General features: G+C 33.1%; 1 protein-coding gene across 4 annotated transcripts in view; it reads left to right on the forward strand.

Moving 5' to 3' along the window:
- fray (oxidative stress responsive kinase frayed) overlaps nucleotides 1–20490 on the forward strand; it is a 384455-nt gene that overhangs the window by 330731 nt on the left and 33234 nt on the right. Inside the window, exon 1 of one of the 4 annotated variants that reach the window (XM_035365929.2) lies at nucleotides 19031–19086. The exons of the other annotated variants lie outside the window; for them this stretch is intronic. Within the exon in view, the coding sequence (XP_035221820.1) occupies nucleotides 19046–19086 (41 nt within the window). The 5' untranslated portion in view covers nucleotides 19031–19045. Of the gene's footprint in view, nucleotides 1–19030; nucleotides 19087–20490 lie in introns of those variants that run through there. 4 annotated transcript variants of the gene reach the window in all.

Below are 20490 nucleotides of genomic sequence, written 5' to 3' on the forward strand. Positions count from 1 at the left end.
GTAATTAATAATTTAAATAAATATTGAAAAAGAAAACTTGAACTGTCAACTGTCTCTAAAGCAGGGGCTCTCAATCAGAGAGAATTTCATAGTTTCGGGGGAGCAATACAGTCAGTCCTTTATTAACCTGGTAGGTATGTAGTTTAATTTTATGACTATAAAGAACTATTTTATTTAATTTTTGATACTTATTAACATTTTCTATATTTTTTTCTTCTTTAATTTATAAAAATCTATTTTAAAATAATCTAAATTTAAATAAATGTATATGCATTTTTCGAGTTTGGCAATGGAGGGGAGGGGGAAAATGATCATTTAGCAATGTTGAAAGAGGTGCATGGAGCAAAAAAAGGTTGAGAACCACTGCTGTAAAATATGCACAATCTTATTGCATATTATTTGCGTATATGTTAAGAAATAAAATGACTTCAGGCGAAATTCTGCCTTCTCTTGCACTCACTTCTGCTAACCTCCTTGTACGAAGTAAAGGAACTACTGTAATCACGAAAAATTCCGGGTATCATACTTCAACGAAAATACCCATTTTGACCGTTATCTAAGGCAATTTAACAATGTTTTTACGCGACATCTCAACGTAAGGACAGAATAAAGGACTGTTTTCCTCCAAACGAATTATATAAAATTGATTTAAAATGGATTCAAAAGCAATTTTTTCGTGACGTCTGTATGTACGTACGTATGTATCTCGCATATCTCAAAAAAAGAGTAGCCTCAGAACGTTGAAATTAAGATAATTCATTTCAATTAAGATAATTCATTTCAATTCTCTATTTTTACATGTGCACATGTATTTCAAATTTCAGTGCATCCAACATTATATTTACGGTATCAAATATTAGATTTAGAACGATGGAATTGATGTGAAAGATAACTAATAAATTTCATCAATTATCAAAATATCACTAAGGAAACTCTTGCTCATGGTAATTAGGTATGAAAAATTATTCCATTTCCTTTTTAGAGTCAGTCTGTATAATTGTAAGCAATGCAAGATTTTAGGAAAATTGCTAATAAAACCAAATTTCACTGTTTCGCGCCTAATGATTCAAAATAGCAATGCCTAAATGGAATATAAAATATAGATTAAACACATACAGTGTATTTCTTGCCACTCTGATAGTTGATGCCACAAACTTTTTTCGGAATCAGAAATGTGTATTCTGTGGATAGGACGTGCACCATTACTAACTAAGGTAATATAATATATACAAAAGCATAATGCATAAACATAAAATATTTGCATGAATAAAACACGTGTTAAAGAACTTATTAAGCTAAATATATTAAAGAAAAAATCTGAAAGGTTTCGTACTTTAGCGGTCTCGCAGAGCTCTCAATCTACCAATCTACTCTTGCACTCACTCCTGCTAACCTCTTTGTACGAAGTAAAGGAACTACTGTAATCACGAAAATTTACGGGTATCATACTTCAACGAAAATACCCATTTTGACCGTTATCGAAGGCAATTTAACAATGTTTTTACGCGACATCTCAACGTAAGGACAGAATAAAGGACTGTTTTTCTCCAAACGAATTATATAAAATTGATTTAAAATGGATTCAAAAGCAATTTTTTCGTGACGTCTGTATGTACGTACGTATGTATCTCGCATATCTCAAAAAAGAGTAGCCTCAGAACGTTGAAATTTTGTACATGGAAACTGCTATAACATGTAGATGTGCACCTCCCTTTATGATTGCAATCGGCCGCACCAAAAGTATATAAATATAAATATACATATACATATAGTATATATATATTTATATACTTTTACTTTGTTACTCGGCTAGGTGAGCTAAGATTTTTATCCTTATATATTAGTATATTGTGCATTTTTTGCTTTAAAAGGGATTGAATTATATTGTTTTTATGTTAAGGTTAAGGCTTGAATGCCTTTAGTTAATCTGCATGCAGTAGTTGTAGAATTATCAACATTTAAAAATTTTTTAAGTTACACTAAGCCTAACGACACGCCACATGCGTTTACATTTGAAACTTAATAGCTTAGTGAATGAAGTCAGTTTCTCCACCAACGTCAGTGTTTTTTGCATAGTGAGGCCAAATGTTGCGTGCACCGAAAAATCTGTCTTTCTGCCTAATTTCAATTAATTGAAACTAATTTTAATTGTAAAAATTGTTTTTTAACGGTTTTTAACTCTATTTGGTGTTTTAGGTTTTTCTGTATTTTACAATTTTTAATGAAGATGTTTTGACTTTTTATACATTTTTTCTTTGCCGCGAAGTGAAAACTAAATTGATTGAAATAAATTTAAATGAAATGCAGCAAAAAATTTGCATAATTTAATAGACCCTACAAGGAAGTTATGTGGTGTCCACATCATTTTTTAGCGTCATTATTAAGCCTAGTTTTCGTCGTACAATTCAACAGCAAAATCACGAACAAAAAAAATTCTACAAAACAAAAAAAAAGTCTACAAACAAAAAAATTGTCTGAAAATCTTTCAGAATTTAAATTACGCCCAAAGAGGCGTTTTTAACGTTTTTTGTGTTATCTTTATTTATTAAATAACATGTTCTTCGCCCTTAAACCACATAAAATTCAATCCAAAAACAATATCACAAAATATGAAACAAATAGTAAAAAATATATAACGTCATTTCATGAAAATATTGAAAATGTTTAATTAGTTAGATCCTGAATTAACTGGATTTTTACTTCCTTGTACGCAGTAAAGAAAGTATTGTAATAGCGAAAAATTACGGGTGTCATATTTCAACGAAAATATACATTTCGACACCTTTCGAATGCATTTGAAGGATGTTTTTGCGTAATATCTGTACGTATGGACAGAATAAAGCACTCTTTATTTTCAAAACGGATTGTAATATGGATTTAAAATAGATTCAGAGGAGATTTTTTTCTTGACGTCTGTACGTACGTATGTATGTATCTCTCGTAATTCAAAAGTGATAAATTTATATGTATATATGTACCCAGTCTGTTACTCGATCGGTGAGCTCAGTTTTTTATATTTATATGTTGGTCAACTGTACTTCTTTTTATTTTTCGTTTTTAAAGTGATGGAATTATGTTGTTCTTATGTTCCAGTTAAAGTTTTTATGCCTTTAGTTAATCTGCATGCAGTTAGTTGTAGAATTATCAACAATTTAAAGCTATTGACATGGTACTAAGCCAAACGAAGCCGCCATTTATTAACATTTGAAACTCTTAATAGAATAGTAAATTGAGTCAGTTTGTTTACCAGTTTCAGTGTCTTAATGCCCAGTGGGATGAAAAGTTAACTTTCAGTTTTGCGCACCGAAATTTTCTTCCCGCTCTCTGGCTATTTTAATTTTTATTTTCAAGTAGAAACTCTAATTTTAATTGCAACAATTGTTTTTTTAACTATATTTGGTGTTTTTGTTTTTTCTGTATTTGACAGTTTTTAATGAAGATGCTTTAAGCTTTTATGTGTTTTTGTCTCGCCGCGAAGTAAAACTGAATTGATTGAATGAGAAATATGTCTGTCATGAAATTCGAGGAAATATGTTTAAATGAAGCGCAACAAAAACTGAGTATATTTTAATAGGCCGAACAGGGAAGTCATGTGGCATCCCCATCAGAAATTTATTATTTAAATCAATCCTATTGAAAAGTAAGAAACGAATATTCTTAAGACTGACAGTGATCGACACAAAATCGCGTTTCGAGACTAAAGCCCTATTGGGGTGATAATAAATAATTTGAAACTCTATTACCAACATAACTAGAGGGAAAAGTAATATTTTCTTTTCTTCAAAATGCTTTAAATGTCTTATGAATAACTTTGTCTCATCTATTCGAATATGCTTAAGAAAGTATTTATAAATGAACCCTTTTTAGGGGGTCAGACGTTAAATAAGGAAGGAAGGACTAAATTAAAAAATATCACAAGACAATGTCTTTACTCGAAGTAGTCTTCAAACCAAAATATTAGGTATTTTTTGTTGTGATATGATGCAATATTATTCGAACCGAAATTCGATACTTTTCTTTTGAGGCGCTATTCCAACCAAAATTTAGTACCTTTCTGTTGAATAACTTACTATTCAAACCAAAATTAGATAATTATCTGTTGTCTTGTGTTGAGATTTTATTCGAATCAAAATTAGATACTTTTCTATTTCACTGTCCAAATCAAAATTCGTTACTTTTTGGTTCAGATACTATTTGAACCCGGTACGGTTAGACTATACAGTTTACTTCGGTGTAACATGTAATAGTAATAAAGCATAAGCTAATTTTTTGTGTTTTTAATTTTTTAAAAATTTTGTTGTCATTTTGTTTATTAATATGTACCTGATGAAGAAATTAGATTAAGGAAAATGAAATACTTCATCAGTAAAGTAAATTTTCAAACATTTTCGAAATATTTACGTATACTCTTATATGAAAAAATAACTGCAACCCTAAAAAGAATGATTGCTTATTTCAGAGCTGTTTACTTCTTTTGTCCCCTAGGAGAATACAAACTTTTCAAGATGTTACTGTTTTCAGTTTCCATAATATCGTTTCCGACATAGACATTGTTGCTAGTCGAAGATAGATAAGATCTTTCTTTTATCTGTAGTATTATAAGAGTGCTTTGCTCAATACAACGTAAATTTATCAGTTTCAAAAATCATTTCATCTGGACCTCTTAACAACATTTTATTTTTAAATTGCGTCCTCTGTCATCTGCTGTAAAAATAAACTCTAAAGTTAGTGACGAAAGGTTTTAGTAAAATGTAAATTGCAAGTTTCTATTTATGCATTATTTTTTTTAATTTAATTGAAAGAATAATGAATTTTTTTCACTATTTTGTCATTTTTCTGTTTATAACATTTTAATTAAAAACGAAATTCCAAAACAAGCGCTTTAGCTTTTAAAACGAAAACCTTTTGAATTTTAGTTTCATGAATGGGCAAAAGTAGATATTTTTGTATTTAAAAACAAAAGAGAAATATTTGTATGATTTTTCATATTTTTTATGTATTTGAATATTTTTATTTTTAATGGATTCTTTCTTCAAGTATTAAATTGTGATCTGAAGCTTTAAGATTGCAAATTATTTTATTTTATTTATTAATTTTTTGGCCAAATTTTCTAGTAAAGCTATGAAACTGCAGTTTTCGTTAGAACTTTGCGTCGACAACAGGGATATTATTCTACCTTATATGTTTTGCTCAAAATTGCTTTTCCATATCTATCAGCGCGATTAATTGATCAAGACATCCGTGAATTTGTATTTTAAAAATATTTCGACATTAAGCATTAAAATGTTGGTATCTTCACATTTGCTTTCGGACAGTTGTATTTTTTTAATTTATTTGAGTAGATCTTGTATTAAATATTGAAATATAGATTCAAATTTTTTCGAATATTCTTTAGTTAGTATTTTATAATTTTATAGATAATAGAATATGAAGATAGGTTCTCCAATGCTATGTCTCCCTGATTCGAATGTTAATTCTAAAAGTTAGGTGTTTCGTTTTAGTGTATGTTCTGTATTGATGCATATCTTCTTTATAACTGTTTCTGTGCTTTGTTAATAAATACTTTTAGAGCTAGCCAGATCTTGCGTTTATAGAAGAACGGTTACAATACATTATTTTCTCTATATTTTTAAAACTTTCTTGTTACAAATTAAAAATCATCAAAATATTCTTTGCGATGAAATAATTCATTACAAAAATGTTAGTCAGTGACTCACAATTCGGACACGCAGAAGTTTTCTTCAGATGTTTCGGAAGACAATGCTTCTTGTAATATTTTTTTGTGGTGAATAAAATGCATGAAAAGAATTATCATCCATTTTTGAAAAATCATTACTTGTTTAGCGAAATACTTTAACAGTTCCATATCTGAAGTTAACATGGCAAAACACTTGATTTAACGGAAAGTGTTTCCGAAATTTAACTATTCACGATTTTAAAAATGGTAAAAGTATTCAAAATATTCAAAAAGTTCTTGATGCAAAGCGTTCAAATGTGTATCTTTTATGTAGCTCTATTAAAAGCAATTCTTAAGGAGGAATAGGAAAAACAGAACATTCTTACATGAAAAAATTAATCAAATTCATGTCATGTCAAAGAGCATGAAAATTGTTAATTTAACTTTAGTTAAAAGATATCTAATGAAATACTGGGTGTTCCGTTATTTTCATATTTTTATTAAATGTAAACTGCCTGTTCAAAAAAAGTGTCCGAATATCTATCCGAGTTCCTTTTTGTAACCAAAAGACTATTCTTTTTGCCAAAAACATTCCAAATAATCTTTTACGAAAACAAGCAAATTTGAAAAAGAGAATCAGTAGTATCCGTGAAAGAAAATTAAAGTCATTTCGCTAATATTTAGTAACTTATATTTGGAAATAAAACTGAAAAACACAAGCGTACAAAAACAAGTATGAGCAGTTGCTTATGAAAAAATTTTAACTTAAATCCTATCGAAAATGTATGGAGTGAGTTGGAAAAAAGAATAATCTTGTAGAGTCGTTCGATTCGATGTAGGAGACGGGAAAGATGTGCATTGCCATTGCCGGGATCTGAACTCCGGACCTTTCGTGCTATCGTGCTCGTCGAACATGCTATCCAATTACATCATGATGGCATGCGGAAAGAAGGGAGAAAATACGTTATATATTCTCTGTTTTAAAGAGCGACTAAAGATGAGGAGAGGAACCTGTCGTCAAATCCCGGTAGTCACGAACCATCGTCCACCACCTTTTAATTCGGACACCACTTATAGAGGCTTTTAGAAATTTTCAATGTCAGAAAACACCATAAATCTGCAACACACTTCTCGGAATTCGAACACCGGTCCTACTGACTGCTAGTCGGAAGTGCCATCCAGGTACGCCACGAAGGCACACGGAAAGGAGGGAGAAAATACCTTAAAAAGTAAACATGACATGCTGCTGAATTAAAAGTAATTCTTACGCAGGAGTAGAATGAGGTAGAGCTTTCTTACTAAAAAAAAATTAGTTAAATCCATGCCAAAGCGTATGAAATGTGTAATATTAGCAAGAGAATATCCAAAAAAGTATTAAATGTCCCATTATTTTCATGTTTTTAGTAAATATGAACTGCTTGTTCAGTGTTCCGAATTCTTACATGAGTTCATTTTCAGAACTCATGTTTAATATACGTTTTTAACCAAAACGTTTCAAATAACTTTTTTGAGAACAAGCGGGTTTTAAAAAAGATTATCAATAGCATACATGAAAGAAAAACAAAATTTCACTAATATTTATTAATTACATTTCCTAATATTTATTAATTATATTTTCCTAATATTTTATTCATCTGCAAATAGAACAGAAAAACACATGTTCGAATTATAATTGCCTATCCTAGATATTCACACTTCACCATCTGTTATTTGTTCGAAAACTCTACCCACGTTAGAAAATCGTCTACTTTGTTATATCGGACTAGCGACTCCACGCCGACGCCCATCAACAGCGAATGCATTTCGCCTGAACCGAACACAAATGTGAGCCACTGTAGATTTTTCAGGAAGAACACCCAACGGAATAAAAATTAATTTATGCTTTAGATATGAACGATTTATCATTTTACAAATTGCTAGATCGTCTGCAGAATAAATGATGGCTTCCAAAAATAGACACTAGTTTACATCGCCCAATATGTCTTTCAGACTATTCTGCTCTCTACGAATCTCTTAAACCGATTAAATAATTATCTTGCGTCTGTTTTATACTGTCTGTTTATACGTCTGTTTTATGTTTATATCAAAGCAGCATACAATTTTGAAAATTATCCAAAGCTATGTATGTAAAATAATTTACGTTACATTTTTGCTTTTCGAAACTCATTTTTATTCTATGTTTCTTTTCAATTTATTATTTTTCTAATTAGTCTTATTTTATTATCTATGTATGAAAGCATAGATATCTAAGAACTTCCTTCGTGATTCTATACAGTTCAATTTATAAAAAAGACCGTGCAAAAGCCATTTGCTTTTGTTTTCTTCTATCTCTCGAAATTTTCTTTCTTCTGGCTAATATTAAGTATCACAATTTGAAATTAATATTTATTATCAGTATTTTTAAATGACGTTTTCCTTGTTGCATTGAGCTTATGTACTTTTCCTAATTCTTCTTAGCATAAAAATTCAATGTTTGCATTTCTTTCTAATTAAAATATTTTATTAATATTTACTGTTATATGTTTTATGTAATTCACGAAATTTTGATATATTGAATTACAGGCAATAAATGAATAAAATTTGCGTTAAAGATCGTGATTAAATATATTTAGTCGATTATATGCATTTTAGCAAATAATTGAGCATTTACTTACAGAGACATGTACTCTTAGTTCATTATACTCCTTTTCATCAAATTCAAGCATAAAGGTCAAAATTTCCATATACACTTATTGCCATAAAAATTTGCGAACTAAGAAAGAGTTGTCAGAATGAAACGAAATTACAAAAATTCTTTTTTCTCCCTTTTGGAGAGATTTAACCAATTTTTGATGCAATTTAGTAGTTCAGAGTTTCTTAAATGGGCATGTAGCACTAATGGCATGTTACGTCATTTTTCGTGGTACAATTTTAATGCAAAAATTTTAAACGAATATTCAAAATGAATGTAAAATTGTAGTATATTGGTATGCGATGGTACATATATTTTTTTCTTATTTATGTGGTACAAAATTTAAGAAGTTTGACAACCTTTGTGTCAGATGAAACTTATGAACATAGATGTCTTGGTTGACAGAATAATGTTTAACCATTTTATTGCTTACTTATACAAGTTGCATGTACAAAAATATTTACAAAGATTAATCTCATATAGTAGTTTAAAGAAACAACCATAGATTTAAACGTTTTTAATTCATGTATTATCTCAACACGTTTCGAAATTATGTCAGACACACCGACTGAAAACCAAATGCAACTCAGGTGGGGAACATCCTACAAAAGTTATCGCAGACCGCTCCGAACTTCAACTAATTGTCTGCCTGTTGGCTCTACACTGGTAATGAGGAGGAAGCTGATTAGGTTGTAGAGTCCAGGTGGTTTAACTTCTATCTGTATAACTAGAGTAGCAGTAAACTACACAGGAGAAGGGTTCACGTACCCTTTATTAACTCTTTAAAATTTTCAATGTGTCAACTCGACGCTAACAAACTTCGCCTCTACTTGGGTGGTAACTGAAAGTCAGATAATTGACATTAAAAGTTGAAATGTTTAACAAGTAATAAACTAGTCTACAGGGCTCAGCGAGATCCCGAACTTCAACCCCCTTCTAAGCTAGTGGCAGCAAAGCAATGCAATTAAGCCACTTGAACCAGCAATCAGCAAACGTACCTACGGCAGAGACGGCAGCTAGAGCCTAACTCTTCCTTCTCTTATCGAAACTCGGATTTTAACTACTTCCTTACTATAGAAAATTTGCATTCGTTCACGCGGGCTACAACTTAACTATTCTGGTACTGAGAATTAGGGGAATGAAGGCTTATAGGAAAGTTTCAAAAAAACTTTAAATTATTAGTTAAAATAAATATAAATCCCTACAAGGTAACTGCGAAATATGACAAAGAGTCATAACATTTGACAAGTAAATTTAAAGATATATATGATGTTTCAAAAGCGTATCATGGCTGCAAGAATTCTGCCATAACTTAGTAAACAATAGGTCATAAAAGGACCATGAATGAATATGACCAGCAACAATTTATCAAAAATCATTCACATGATAGAAGCAAGACACTGATTCAATTCAAACTTTCAAAGCTGTTTCCCAAAAATATCAGCATGAGGGCCAAGCAGAGTACCCCTAATGAATGCATGGTATACATCATACAGCTCGTCGAGGCTCGAAAATTCGGATATTTAGTATTTGATGACAGGAAAAGAAACATCTTATCTCATTAGTTGTGTTTGCAAATCACTCGAATAGATAGAAGCATTTGCGTAAAGAAAGCAAAACACCCATGAACCCACAGATCTCACTCTGAACAGAAAGTATAGGTTATGGATGCTCGGTAACGATTTAAGGTTTCTTTAGGAAGCATTCAGGGACTCCTGTTGGAATCCTTGTATCATACGTTATGATTTTGACATCATTATCCAAATGTTTATGACCTGTACCCAAATCTTGCTTTCATTACAATGAGTTTGGCTTCTTCTAGCAGCAGATAACGCAGCTACACATACACATGTGCAACACTACTTCAAGTATAGAATGAGACTGTGCCAAATTCGCAGCAACATTACCTATACACACCAAATTACGTTTACAAGAAATTTTTTTTCTTTTCTCTTCCTATTTGATTTATATGAGTTTTGAATGTTGTGTTGTCTACCTCACAAAATCTAAATGTTAGTCGTCAGATCACCGCAATGTCACCAGGTGTCAATATTATTGCGCAAATCCAGGATGCCATGTAACTCGTTGTGAAACACATAAATCAAGACCTCCGAATATAACAAAATTATAAACCACTTTTCCAGGAGTATGGGGTTCAAATCCGTAACGAATATTCTTACATTCCAGTAGAATCCATTTGTCTGCAGTTCTGCGCTGTCACGAAGGCTCCGTTAAGTATTAGTTCTCCAGTGACTGTCATTCAGCGTGCTACTTTAACTCAAATTTGAATTAGGTTTAAACAGGCCATTTATTTTCTGCTTCATTCTGCAATGTGTTGTATTCACTGTTTTGTGCCAAGATTTCTTCTTTCGTTATTTTCTGCAAATTTATGAAAAGTTACGCTGATTTTTGTTGTCTTAGTTTTCCAATAATCGTTGTTCGGCGTGCTTTTTTACCTCAAAATAGGCTGGTGTGTTAAATGTTTTTGCTCTTCAGTGTTTCTTCATCATTGGGCCATATTTTTATCGTTATTGAGGCCACTGATTATTTCTTCTAAATGCACACTGTTACGAATGCGCGGAAGCTTAACCATTTCATTTGCTCAGACATAATATAACGATTGGTTGGTCTTAATCTACTCTGAAATCTTGACTTTGTGGTTGTCATCTCATGAATTTAGAGTTTTTTCAAATATGTTTGTGGCATTTATGTTCAAGTTTTACTAATGAAATGAGATTTAATTTGCCTCTTTTCTTCTGCTTTTCTCCACAAGATTCGCTCATTCCAGAATTTATGTAGATTTGAGTGGCAGGCAGTTTTACTATAACGTTTAGAGAAATACCAATAAGAGTGTGAGAGCTTGGTCTGCGGTCCGCTGCTTTGTAGAGCTGGACGATCCGCTCTGGAACTGAGTCAACGAACAGAGTCACTGACTGAATTTGTTTCGATTCCAGAAAATGGAGTTGTTCTTCTTTTACAGTTCACGAACAGCGCTTACTGGAAGAGTGCCAGGAAGAGAGATCTGCTATTACTTCTCGAACTAAATCACTTTATTGATCGAGCTGACGCCTGATTGGCGGAAAGAGCGAAGTTCTTATTCAATGCGTGCCAGAAAAGTTCGGTTTCCATTTTAAAAGAGAAAAAAAAAATTATCCTTCCATATTAAAAGTGAGTTAAATTTTTATCATTCCCCAACTTTTCGAAAAATTGTTATCCTATAATTTTATTATTAGTTCTATGTAGAAAAACATATTTTAATGAATCCAAAAATTACAGTTGAAAGAAATTAGTTCAGAGAGTTAGCGTTTGATTGAGTAAATTCGTCCGATCCCACGCCTCGTTCGATTCTTTTCGCTTTTCACTGCAACCTTCCTAACTTCGATCTCTTTAATCGTTCGACTATTTCTTCTCTTCTGCCCCATCATCACTAAACGCTTTTCCTCCACCCGTCTTTCCGGATCTTTTTTATGGAGGTTATTTTTAGTGAGCAGTGAGTGAGTCGTAAAAGCAAGAACAGATTCATCTTAGCAAGCGAACCGTTCTGATCCAATCCCATAGAGGGGCCGTTTTGTTCATCTCAACTGCTTTGTCGATTGAAGAAAAAGGCTATTCGTTTTGCTAATGTTAGTAATCTTGTTGGTAATGTTGGTAGCTTGAAGTTAGATCATGCTTTGGTAAATGTAAATTTGAATCTCTATTGCAGATTAGTTTGGCTTGTCTGTGCCTAGATTAGATTAAAATTGTTAAATTGATTGAAATTGTGATAACACAGCTTGTGTTGAAGCTTGAGCCAGGTTGGCTGGTGTATTTGCGTTTGTATATTTTAATTAGAAGAATAAACTTTTAAGTATCTTAATGATGTGTCTGTTTGTTTCGTGGTTGGATATTCTGGTGGTAATAATTAACCTCACAGAACATAAGTAGCACCTTATTGTTATTTTACTGATTTAGCTAAGTTGTTTCAAACCCACAACAGGTGTTACAAACTGAAAAAGTGTAAATGTTGTTCTGGGAAAGATAAGTTGCAAAGCATTCAATTAATTCCCTCTAGTTTTTATAGAATAATTGTAACATTTAATTTAGAATCACTTTTAATATTGTTACGTGCGTATATGTTCATACTGGACAGAACGCATACAGAACCGAGGATAGCTTGATAAAATTTATTTTTCTCAAAAGAAACACTTTACAGCTCTGTAACTTTTCACAAAAGTACATGTACAGCTCTTCTTAGTACTTATGACAGAGCACAATCAGTAATATCACTTCAAACTACTAAGAACGTTGAACACAACGCAATGCAAAATGCATCTAAGAAGCATAGCTCACACGGAGGTTCTCAATACTCCGAACTCTGAACTAAAAATTGAGAACTGATGCTCTTCCCGGTCTTATAAAATTTTTACCTGTCCGCCAAGAAATATCCAGTACCTTCGATTTCTCGAAATTACTGAAAGGCATATGTAGTTGCATATACAATAGGGACGGATACGTTTACATATAGGAATCAGAACAATTACAGTTACACAAGGATTGGACCGAAATGTCGCCAAAACGATTGCCAGCCTGGCGCTATTTCGCCAGTTTCACGAAATAGGCATTTATTTACCTTAATGTGAAATGGACCGTCCCCAGTAATCTTATTTTTCCGGCGAAGAGTCGCATTCTCGAGGCATTTCATGTTACTACGATTTACACATAAAATGTCACTAAAATTGCTTACATATAGACAAAATTCTAACAGTATTATTATTTCAAATCTTTGCTTTAACTGTACGAAATTTATTTCACTTTGACGTAGGAATCCCGTAGTATATTTCAAGATTACGAGAGCTGTTTATTTGACAACTGTTTATCCTTTACTCACATGGTTGGCAAGTAATATTTGTTGCAAGTCTGTTGCGGTACTTCATTGTTTCCTTTGATGATCGTTAAAGAAAAAAAAAAGTTGAACGTTGTTCTTATCTTTAAAAGAACAAGATAAAACATCTTGAACCGTCTTGCCTTAGTAAGCTTATCTCAAATCTTTAAGACCTGCCAAAGGGTGACATTTATCAGACAGAGGAAGTAATACTTTCTTCCTTTACCGCAAATGGCAACGCATCATCTTACATTTATGGTTGTTAATGATCGTGACATGTACTAAGGAGTTCAAAGTTTCTGGTTTGGATTAAAATTAAACTTTCGCTTTGAAGTTTCAAAATATTAACTTTTATACTTGCACCTCAATTTCTATTTTTTTTTGGGGGGGGGGGGTTATGTGTGTAGTGTGGATACGCTGTAAATATGTAACAAATACATGAATATTTTCAATGTTGCAAAATTCTATTTAGTTTGTTATAAAAATATAATTTTAATGTAAAATAATAGATTTGAAAATTTAAATAATGCGATAGATAATTTCCTGATGAATATTTAAAAAAAAAAAAAAAAAAAAAAAAAAGAGAAATTAGATTTTTATAACCAACCGATTAAGAAAAGCTGAAACTATTTTTAATAGAGAAAATCAAAACGAAAAATAATCTTTTGGTCAGTTTTATTTATTCTCGTTCATAAAATAACATCTAATAGAAAGAGAAAGAATATTAAAAATAAGTAACTCTGGATACGCGTTTTCTTCTGTCATGGGGGGGGGACGGGTTCTGTATAAAATGGTTGTTGCTTCTCTTACTTCTGCATTTGTGTTTTACTCCTGAAAGAGAAAAACCTACTCACTCGAATTCGGCTCAGTTTTATTCAGAGCCTACGGCAATCTAATGTTCTTTCCTTTCTTCCCTTCCTTAAATTTAAATACTTATACACTGATAGAGAATGAAATCCCAGCACTAAAGAAGAAATCAGTTTATATGAATGTAGGCAAAGCATTTCTGTACGTAACATATTTATTTGATTAATGTTTCAAGGTCACAGGTGTGCGAGAAGAGCAGTTTCAAATGTGAAATTGTGGTAGATTAATAACCACTGTATTCGCCATGATGTTGAACGCAAACGACGGGCATGCATTCCGCCGTAGAGATGCCGTATGTCGTTTTGTGGGATGGAGTTCCATGCCTGTTGCACTTGATCAGTCAAATCTGCAACTATCCATGCTAGTCGTGGATGAAGCTGTATTTATCATCCAATCATGTCCCATACGTACTTAGTGGGATAAAGCTCGGGTGATCTCCCAGGCCAAGGCAACAATAGTGTCGAACGTTTTCCTAGAAAATGCCTCCTGCAGTATTGCTAAAGAATTGTAGCACAACGGTGCAGTCATCAATCTGAGCTACAAATCTTCTGTCATGGAATGTGGGATAACGAGGAGAATGCTCCTGCTGTCATAGGAAATTCCTTCCCAGATCAAAACTCTTGTTTTAAGTCTAATGCGTTTACTCCGCAAATAACTTAGTTCCAAGCACTCACCTGGCCTCCTCCTAACCAACATACGGTCATCACTGGCCAATACAGAAAAGGCTGTTATCTGAGAACACAACATATCCCTATTCCGCTCTCCAACGAGCGCTAACTTGACTCCAACGAGCTCTAACCGCCACAAGTCACAGATGGCACTGATTTGGAGTTAGTGGTATGCCGCTATAGAGTGTCTGGCTCGGAGCTGTTGCTCAAGTAATCGATATTCGGTACTATTTCGCTTCGAGAACCGTAAAAAATTGCAGCGAAAATGTATGCGCAAAAGCGCCAAATCTAGCATACGCGACCATTTAACAGATCTAGCCTACACGCTGATTTCAAATTGCGTAAGTTTAGATAGTTCTATATTTCTTAAGACGCCATTGAAATACTAGTTTAATTTTTAAATCATTTTTGATAACGCTGTGGATTTAACAATTTGGGAATTTCCCAGTGACGAAAAGTCTGCAATAGATTTTTTTTCAAAGAAAAGGCATCATTCATAATAGAAAATTATGTTTGAACAACTAGCGAGATGAAGTAATGCTTTAGCGATAACTCGGTAGCGAAAACAGCGATGCAGGAATCCACTCAGTTATGTTTAGCCGTTTTTTATATAAATTATAATAATGATCTGAAATAGTTATTTACTCTTATGCTTCCATTCAGTTACGTTTATCCATTTTTATATAAAGTATAATAATAAAAAAGTATTATATAAATTTAACCTTTCATCTAAATTAAGACAATAATCTTAAATAGTTATTTACTATTGTACTTCCTTTCTTGCGTTAGGGTAGCCGCAATTATTTTTGGCAGCAATGACATCAACAATAGTTAGGCGATTTTTTACGGTTCTCAAAACGGAATAGCACCAGATATTTCACTATATCACTTTAGTGCTCGAATGCCTGCTGCAGACTCAGTGATATGCACCACAGACATGTAGCAAATACGGCGGTCTTCCATTTGAGTGTTGGCCGAACACCGGCCTTCTTGAGACAGCACTTTGCCGTGACCACTGTTGCCAACACGCATGTACAGCAAGTTCATCTCTATCAGGTCTTCCTGCAATATCGCGAAAGGCAAATCCACCTTCTTGTAGCGCTGTTGTGTAGTCTCGTTCAAACTCATCAAGTTGCTGATATTATCTATTTCGTCTTCTTAAAAATCATTCTTGACACTACTCTCGCTCACAATGCCTATTCCCGAAGATAAAGCACACACAAGGTTTATATCGCGTATTTAACCTGATTTGCAAGTTTTTCCAGCGCGAAATTTGACTAGATGTCATCTTTCAGATGGGCAAATACAGCTGCCAAACTTCGTTATCTAGCTCAATAGCTTCTTGATGTTGGAATTTCACTCTGTATCAATGTATATTGAAACTGAAATTTAGTATTACAGATTTTTGACACTCAATATCATGCTGATTAATCCTTGTATCATACTTTTGCTAAAACAGACAACGCATTGCATTTAACGTTACAACTTAAGTGTGCATCGACTGAGACAACGTACTGTGTTTAAAATTAAGGTTAAAACATTAATTTTTTGCCTTCTATTACTTGCTCAGTATAGCTAAGATATCCAACAAATAAATTTTATGAATTTGAATTTGAGATGTTAAAAAAAATGTGAAACTCTTTTTTTTTCTTTCTTCCTTTTCTTTCTATGCTTATATATATATATATATATATATATATATATGAAATGTAGAATCTCATATATTATTTGTGTTGTGCAGCCAGGGCAACATGAATTTTGGAATATAAAGTGATACGTTTATTTTAGCATCTGTCTCACAAGCGTTCCTCCTGTATCTTGAGGAGAAGCTCTATTTATAGATATGTGTGCGTCATGGTGTTCATACAATCAGCGATATTAATTGAAATCACGAGGTGACGCTATCTCCTCATCACGAGTGTTCTTAAGGACTTTATGTAATATGACAGATTTATGAGTTTGGCGATTTGGCGGGCACCAACATATTAATATAATTTATAATAATGAAATTTCGCAAAAATTTAGGAACAGGGATGCAATTTAGGTAGAGAATCACCAACACATTATTAAGCAATATGATTAAAATTTAATTTAATTAATTGATTTAAAAATATAATTACATATATATAAGCATAGAAATATAATACTTAGATAAATATCATATACACCGAAGGGCCATTACATTATGAGCAACCTGTTAATAACATGTAGAACCACCTTTAGCCCTCTAAACTGCCAGAACCCAGCATGGCATTGGCTCCACAAGGTGCTGATAGGTAGTCTGAGGTATCTGGTACCAAGTGCTTGCCAACTAGTCCTGCAATACCCGCACATTGCGAGGGAGCGTGGCAGCACGCATTTTGTTTTCCAGGTGGGACCACAAATGCTCTGTTGGATTAATGTCAGATGCGTTTGTAGGCCAAGACACTGAAATGTTCTTCGAAACCACTCCCTGACGGTTCAACCCTTATGACATGGTGCATTATCCTGTTGGTAAACACCATCTCCCGCCGGAAATACTGTTGTCATGAATGGGTGAACCTGGTCTGCAACGATGTTCACGTAGCGCACACACGTCAGGAATTGTTCTATGGGGATTATGCGTCCTAATGTCCTAATGCGTCCATTCTTCTAATGTCCCGATGTTTTTTGGCCCATTGCAGACGCAGCTGGAGATGATGTGCCGTCAGTGCAGGGACATGTTTCGGCCTCCGACTGCGTAGGCTCATGCGCAGCAACGCTACACAGTATGTTGAGAAACACTGGGTCACCACTGTTGTAGCTGCTGAGGATTTAGGCTGTTGTAGCTCTTCGGTCACGGCGAACAAGGCGTAACAATCTCCACTCTCCTCTGGAAACATTGTGCCGTCAAGGACACACTGCTGGCCGGCGACTTGTTGCTTCATCATCCATACACCACTTTCGATATGTGCTCACAACAACTGCAAACAGCCCAGTAAATGCATCGTTTCTGATATTGGTGATCCCAGTCGCCGAGCCATAATGATTTGAACTTTATCGAAGTCTGATAAATCAGCTTATTTTCCCATTATGTCGCTAATCACGGCGCTGTGTTTGGAAAAACTCCAACTTCCGCTGTATGCCGAAATTATCATGAAAAGTTCATGCTGTGTTCCGGCTGTCAGAACTTCGTGCTCCATAGGCGGGCGCTAATAGCAGAATGAGTGTAGAACATTAAGTCCAGGAGGATAGGATAGAAGATGGCGAAAGGGCGTGACAAATTTGTCACTTGGACATGGCTATGATATCACATCGGCTGGATAGCATTTCAAAGTTTCATGCTGTAAATGATATTTTTATACATTTGAGAGATTAAAAATATCATAAATAGTTATTTTATATAGTACAAATTAAGTCTTAATTGATTAATATTAGAATTCAATATTCTAAGTCCAGTGCAAATGGCAGAATAAGTCACAGTAGCGGAGATGAAGTAGTCACATGATACTTGAGTGCGGTCGCTAAGTAGTGAAACAAAAAAGTGTAAGAACGAATTTCGAAAAACAATGCATAGCCACTTTATATACTCAACATCAGCAGCGCACGCGCAGTGGATTGCTTCCTGCCGAGCCCATTGTTATAGATGGAGATAGGTCATAATGTAATGGCTGTTCGGTGTATACATATACACTACCCGACATTGAAAATGCAACACCAAGAAGAAGTAACCCGAAAATTATGCAAATTTCAGGGTTGACGCGCGACACCGAGTAATGCGAACGATGTGAAATTCGCAGCCCTCCAGCGCATGCATGGAGGTAGGAAAGGGAGGAGGGGCCATTCCGCGCTAGAAGTGAAGCACTGCTTTGAAGCTTGGGTCACCAGACGGGGTGTTCTTTGTTTACATTCAGAAGCTCGCTTGACAAGATTCTGATAGTATTTCGACACACGATAGTTCCATAGAAATCGAAAAAAGGACACTCTCGCGTGAAAGAAACATTCATAGTGTAATGGATAATAGCAATTTGTATAGTTTACTGACATTTACACAAAAATCACATCTTGGTTATTTTTCGATAACTAACAACAGCGATTTTGATTATGAATTTGTTTTATAAAATTCTAAGCTGTTGCAGTACAAAAATATAGATTTTAAGAAAATTGCTAAAAGAGATCTGCCAAAATTTATTTTCTAGAAGATTTGAAAAGTTTGAAACTTGATGGCTAAATGTAAGTATAAAATTGTGTATGTTAAAATATTTGTAATTAGGCACATAGGTCAGATTAAGTTTTTATTAAATAGAGTAACGCATGCAAGGGCTATCTGACTAAAGAGGGAGATGCCATCGTGGAGGAATTTTGAAGAAAAACTGACCTTTGAGTGGGTATTAAAAATAATACTTATAATTTTCATTCAAATTATATTCATATATATTTTTTATGTAAAACTTTCGGGTGTATGCTAAATTAGTGTAAATTACTTTACACGAAAAATATTTTTAAAAAAATGCACGAAAAAAATGCACAGAAATGAAAGATTTGCACATGCCGGAAATGATAAATAGGAAATATGTATGGGTATTTATGCATGTGCTTGCAAAAAGCATGTATCTGCCTTTGACAAAATACTTAAATATTCATTAAATTATTTATAAATGTATTTGAAATGAAGAATTTATTCACTTATAAACAACTGTGGAAGTACTGTGAAGAAATCTAATGATTAAATGTATCTAATTTATAATGATTATAAATGTTATCTAAATATATAATAACCTTAATATTGAATTGTAAACATAAATTGAAATCCTGTTGACAAATACGTTATAAAACTATTTAAGCAAGAATTGTTCGCATTGGAAAGCAATCTGTTTAAAGGTATTGTAAAGCAAATGCTACGAGATGCGCACTTAAGAACGTAATAAAGAGTTTTGGAATATGTATTGTTGAAATGAAGGGTAAAAAAAAAAAAAATCTGATAAGTATAATTAAAAGAATTATTCCCTTTACATTTTATAATAACTCAGTTACAAGTTTTAAATAATACTTAAAAAAAAAAAAAAAAAAAAAAAAATATTTTATTCCCTTTCAGAAATGTTCAGAGAAAGTCAAATACTATTTAATACCTATTTAATTATTAGGGATTAGCGAAATACTTATTTAAAGTATTTCGCTAATTCCTAATAATTCTCTAATTTAAAATGAACCGAATAGAGCATTAATTATAAATTGACTTACATTTTTCGATTTAAAAGAAGCCAAAAAATCATGTCATATTTAAGAAAGTATTTTAGGAAGAAGCTCTATAAATAGAAAAGAAATAATGCATAATTTTAATATTAATAATACAATAAACTTTGATCTTAATTTTTGTACCTTAACCGAATAAAATCGAATTGCCTTAATTTTTTTTTTCTAATGCAATTAACGAAAACTTGTGAAAATATTTCATTCAAATTAAACCATTCTGAGAAAACTGTCCTGTGAAAAGTATAGCATTTAATTCCGTTCAGAATGAAATGTTGTTTAAAAATATGTTGTTTTCACATACTTAGGACTCTAAAGTGTTGTAGAAAAAGAAAATATATACATTTATATGTATATTTGCGACGTAATTACAAAATATTTACACCCGAACGCGTCAAATCCCATAGAACTCAATGGTAAATGACCCAATGTTTTGGTCACCACGTAGGGATCGCCGGTGCTTCAGAGCAGGGTACGGAGAAACTTGTTTAGGGCGACTCCATCTTACTTCCTACCTCCATGAGCGCATGTTAAAGCA

This window comes from Stegodyphus dumicola, chromosome 4, assembly GCF_044657685.1.
Source record: "Stegodyphus dumicola isolate Sdum_Otavi_A_Nest chromosome 4, ASM4465768v1".
Classification (NCBI taxonomy): domain Eukaryota; kingdom Metazoa; phylum Arthropoda; class Arachnida; order Araneae; family Eresidae; genus Stegodyphus; species Stegodyphus dumicola.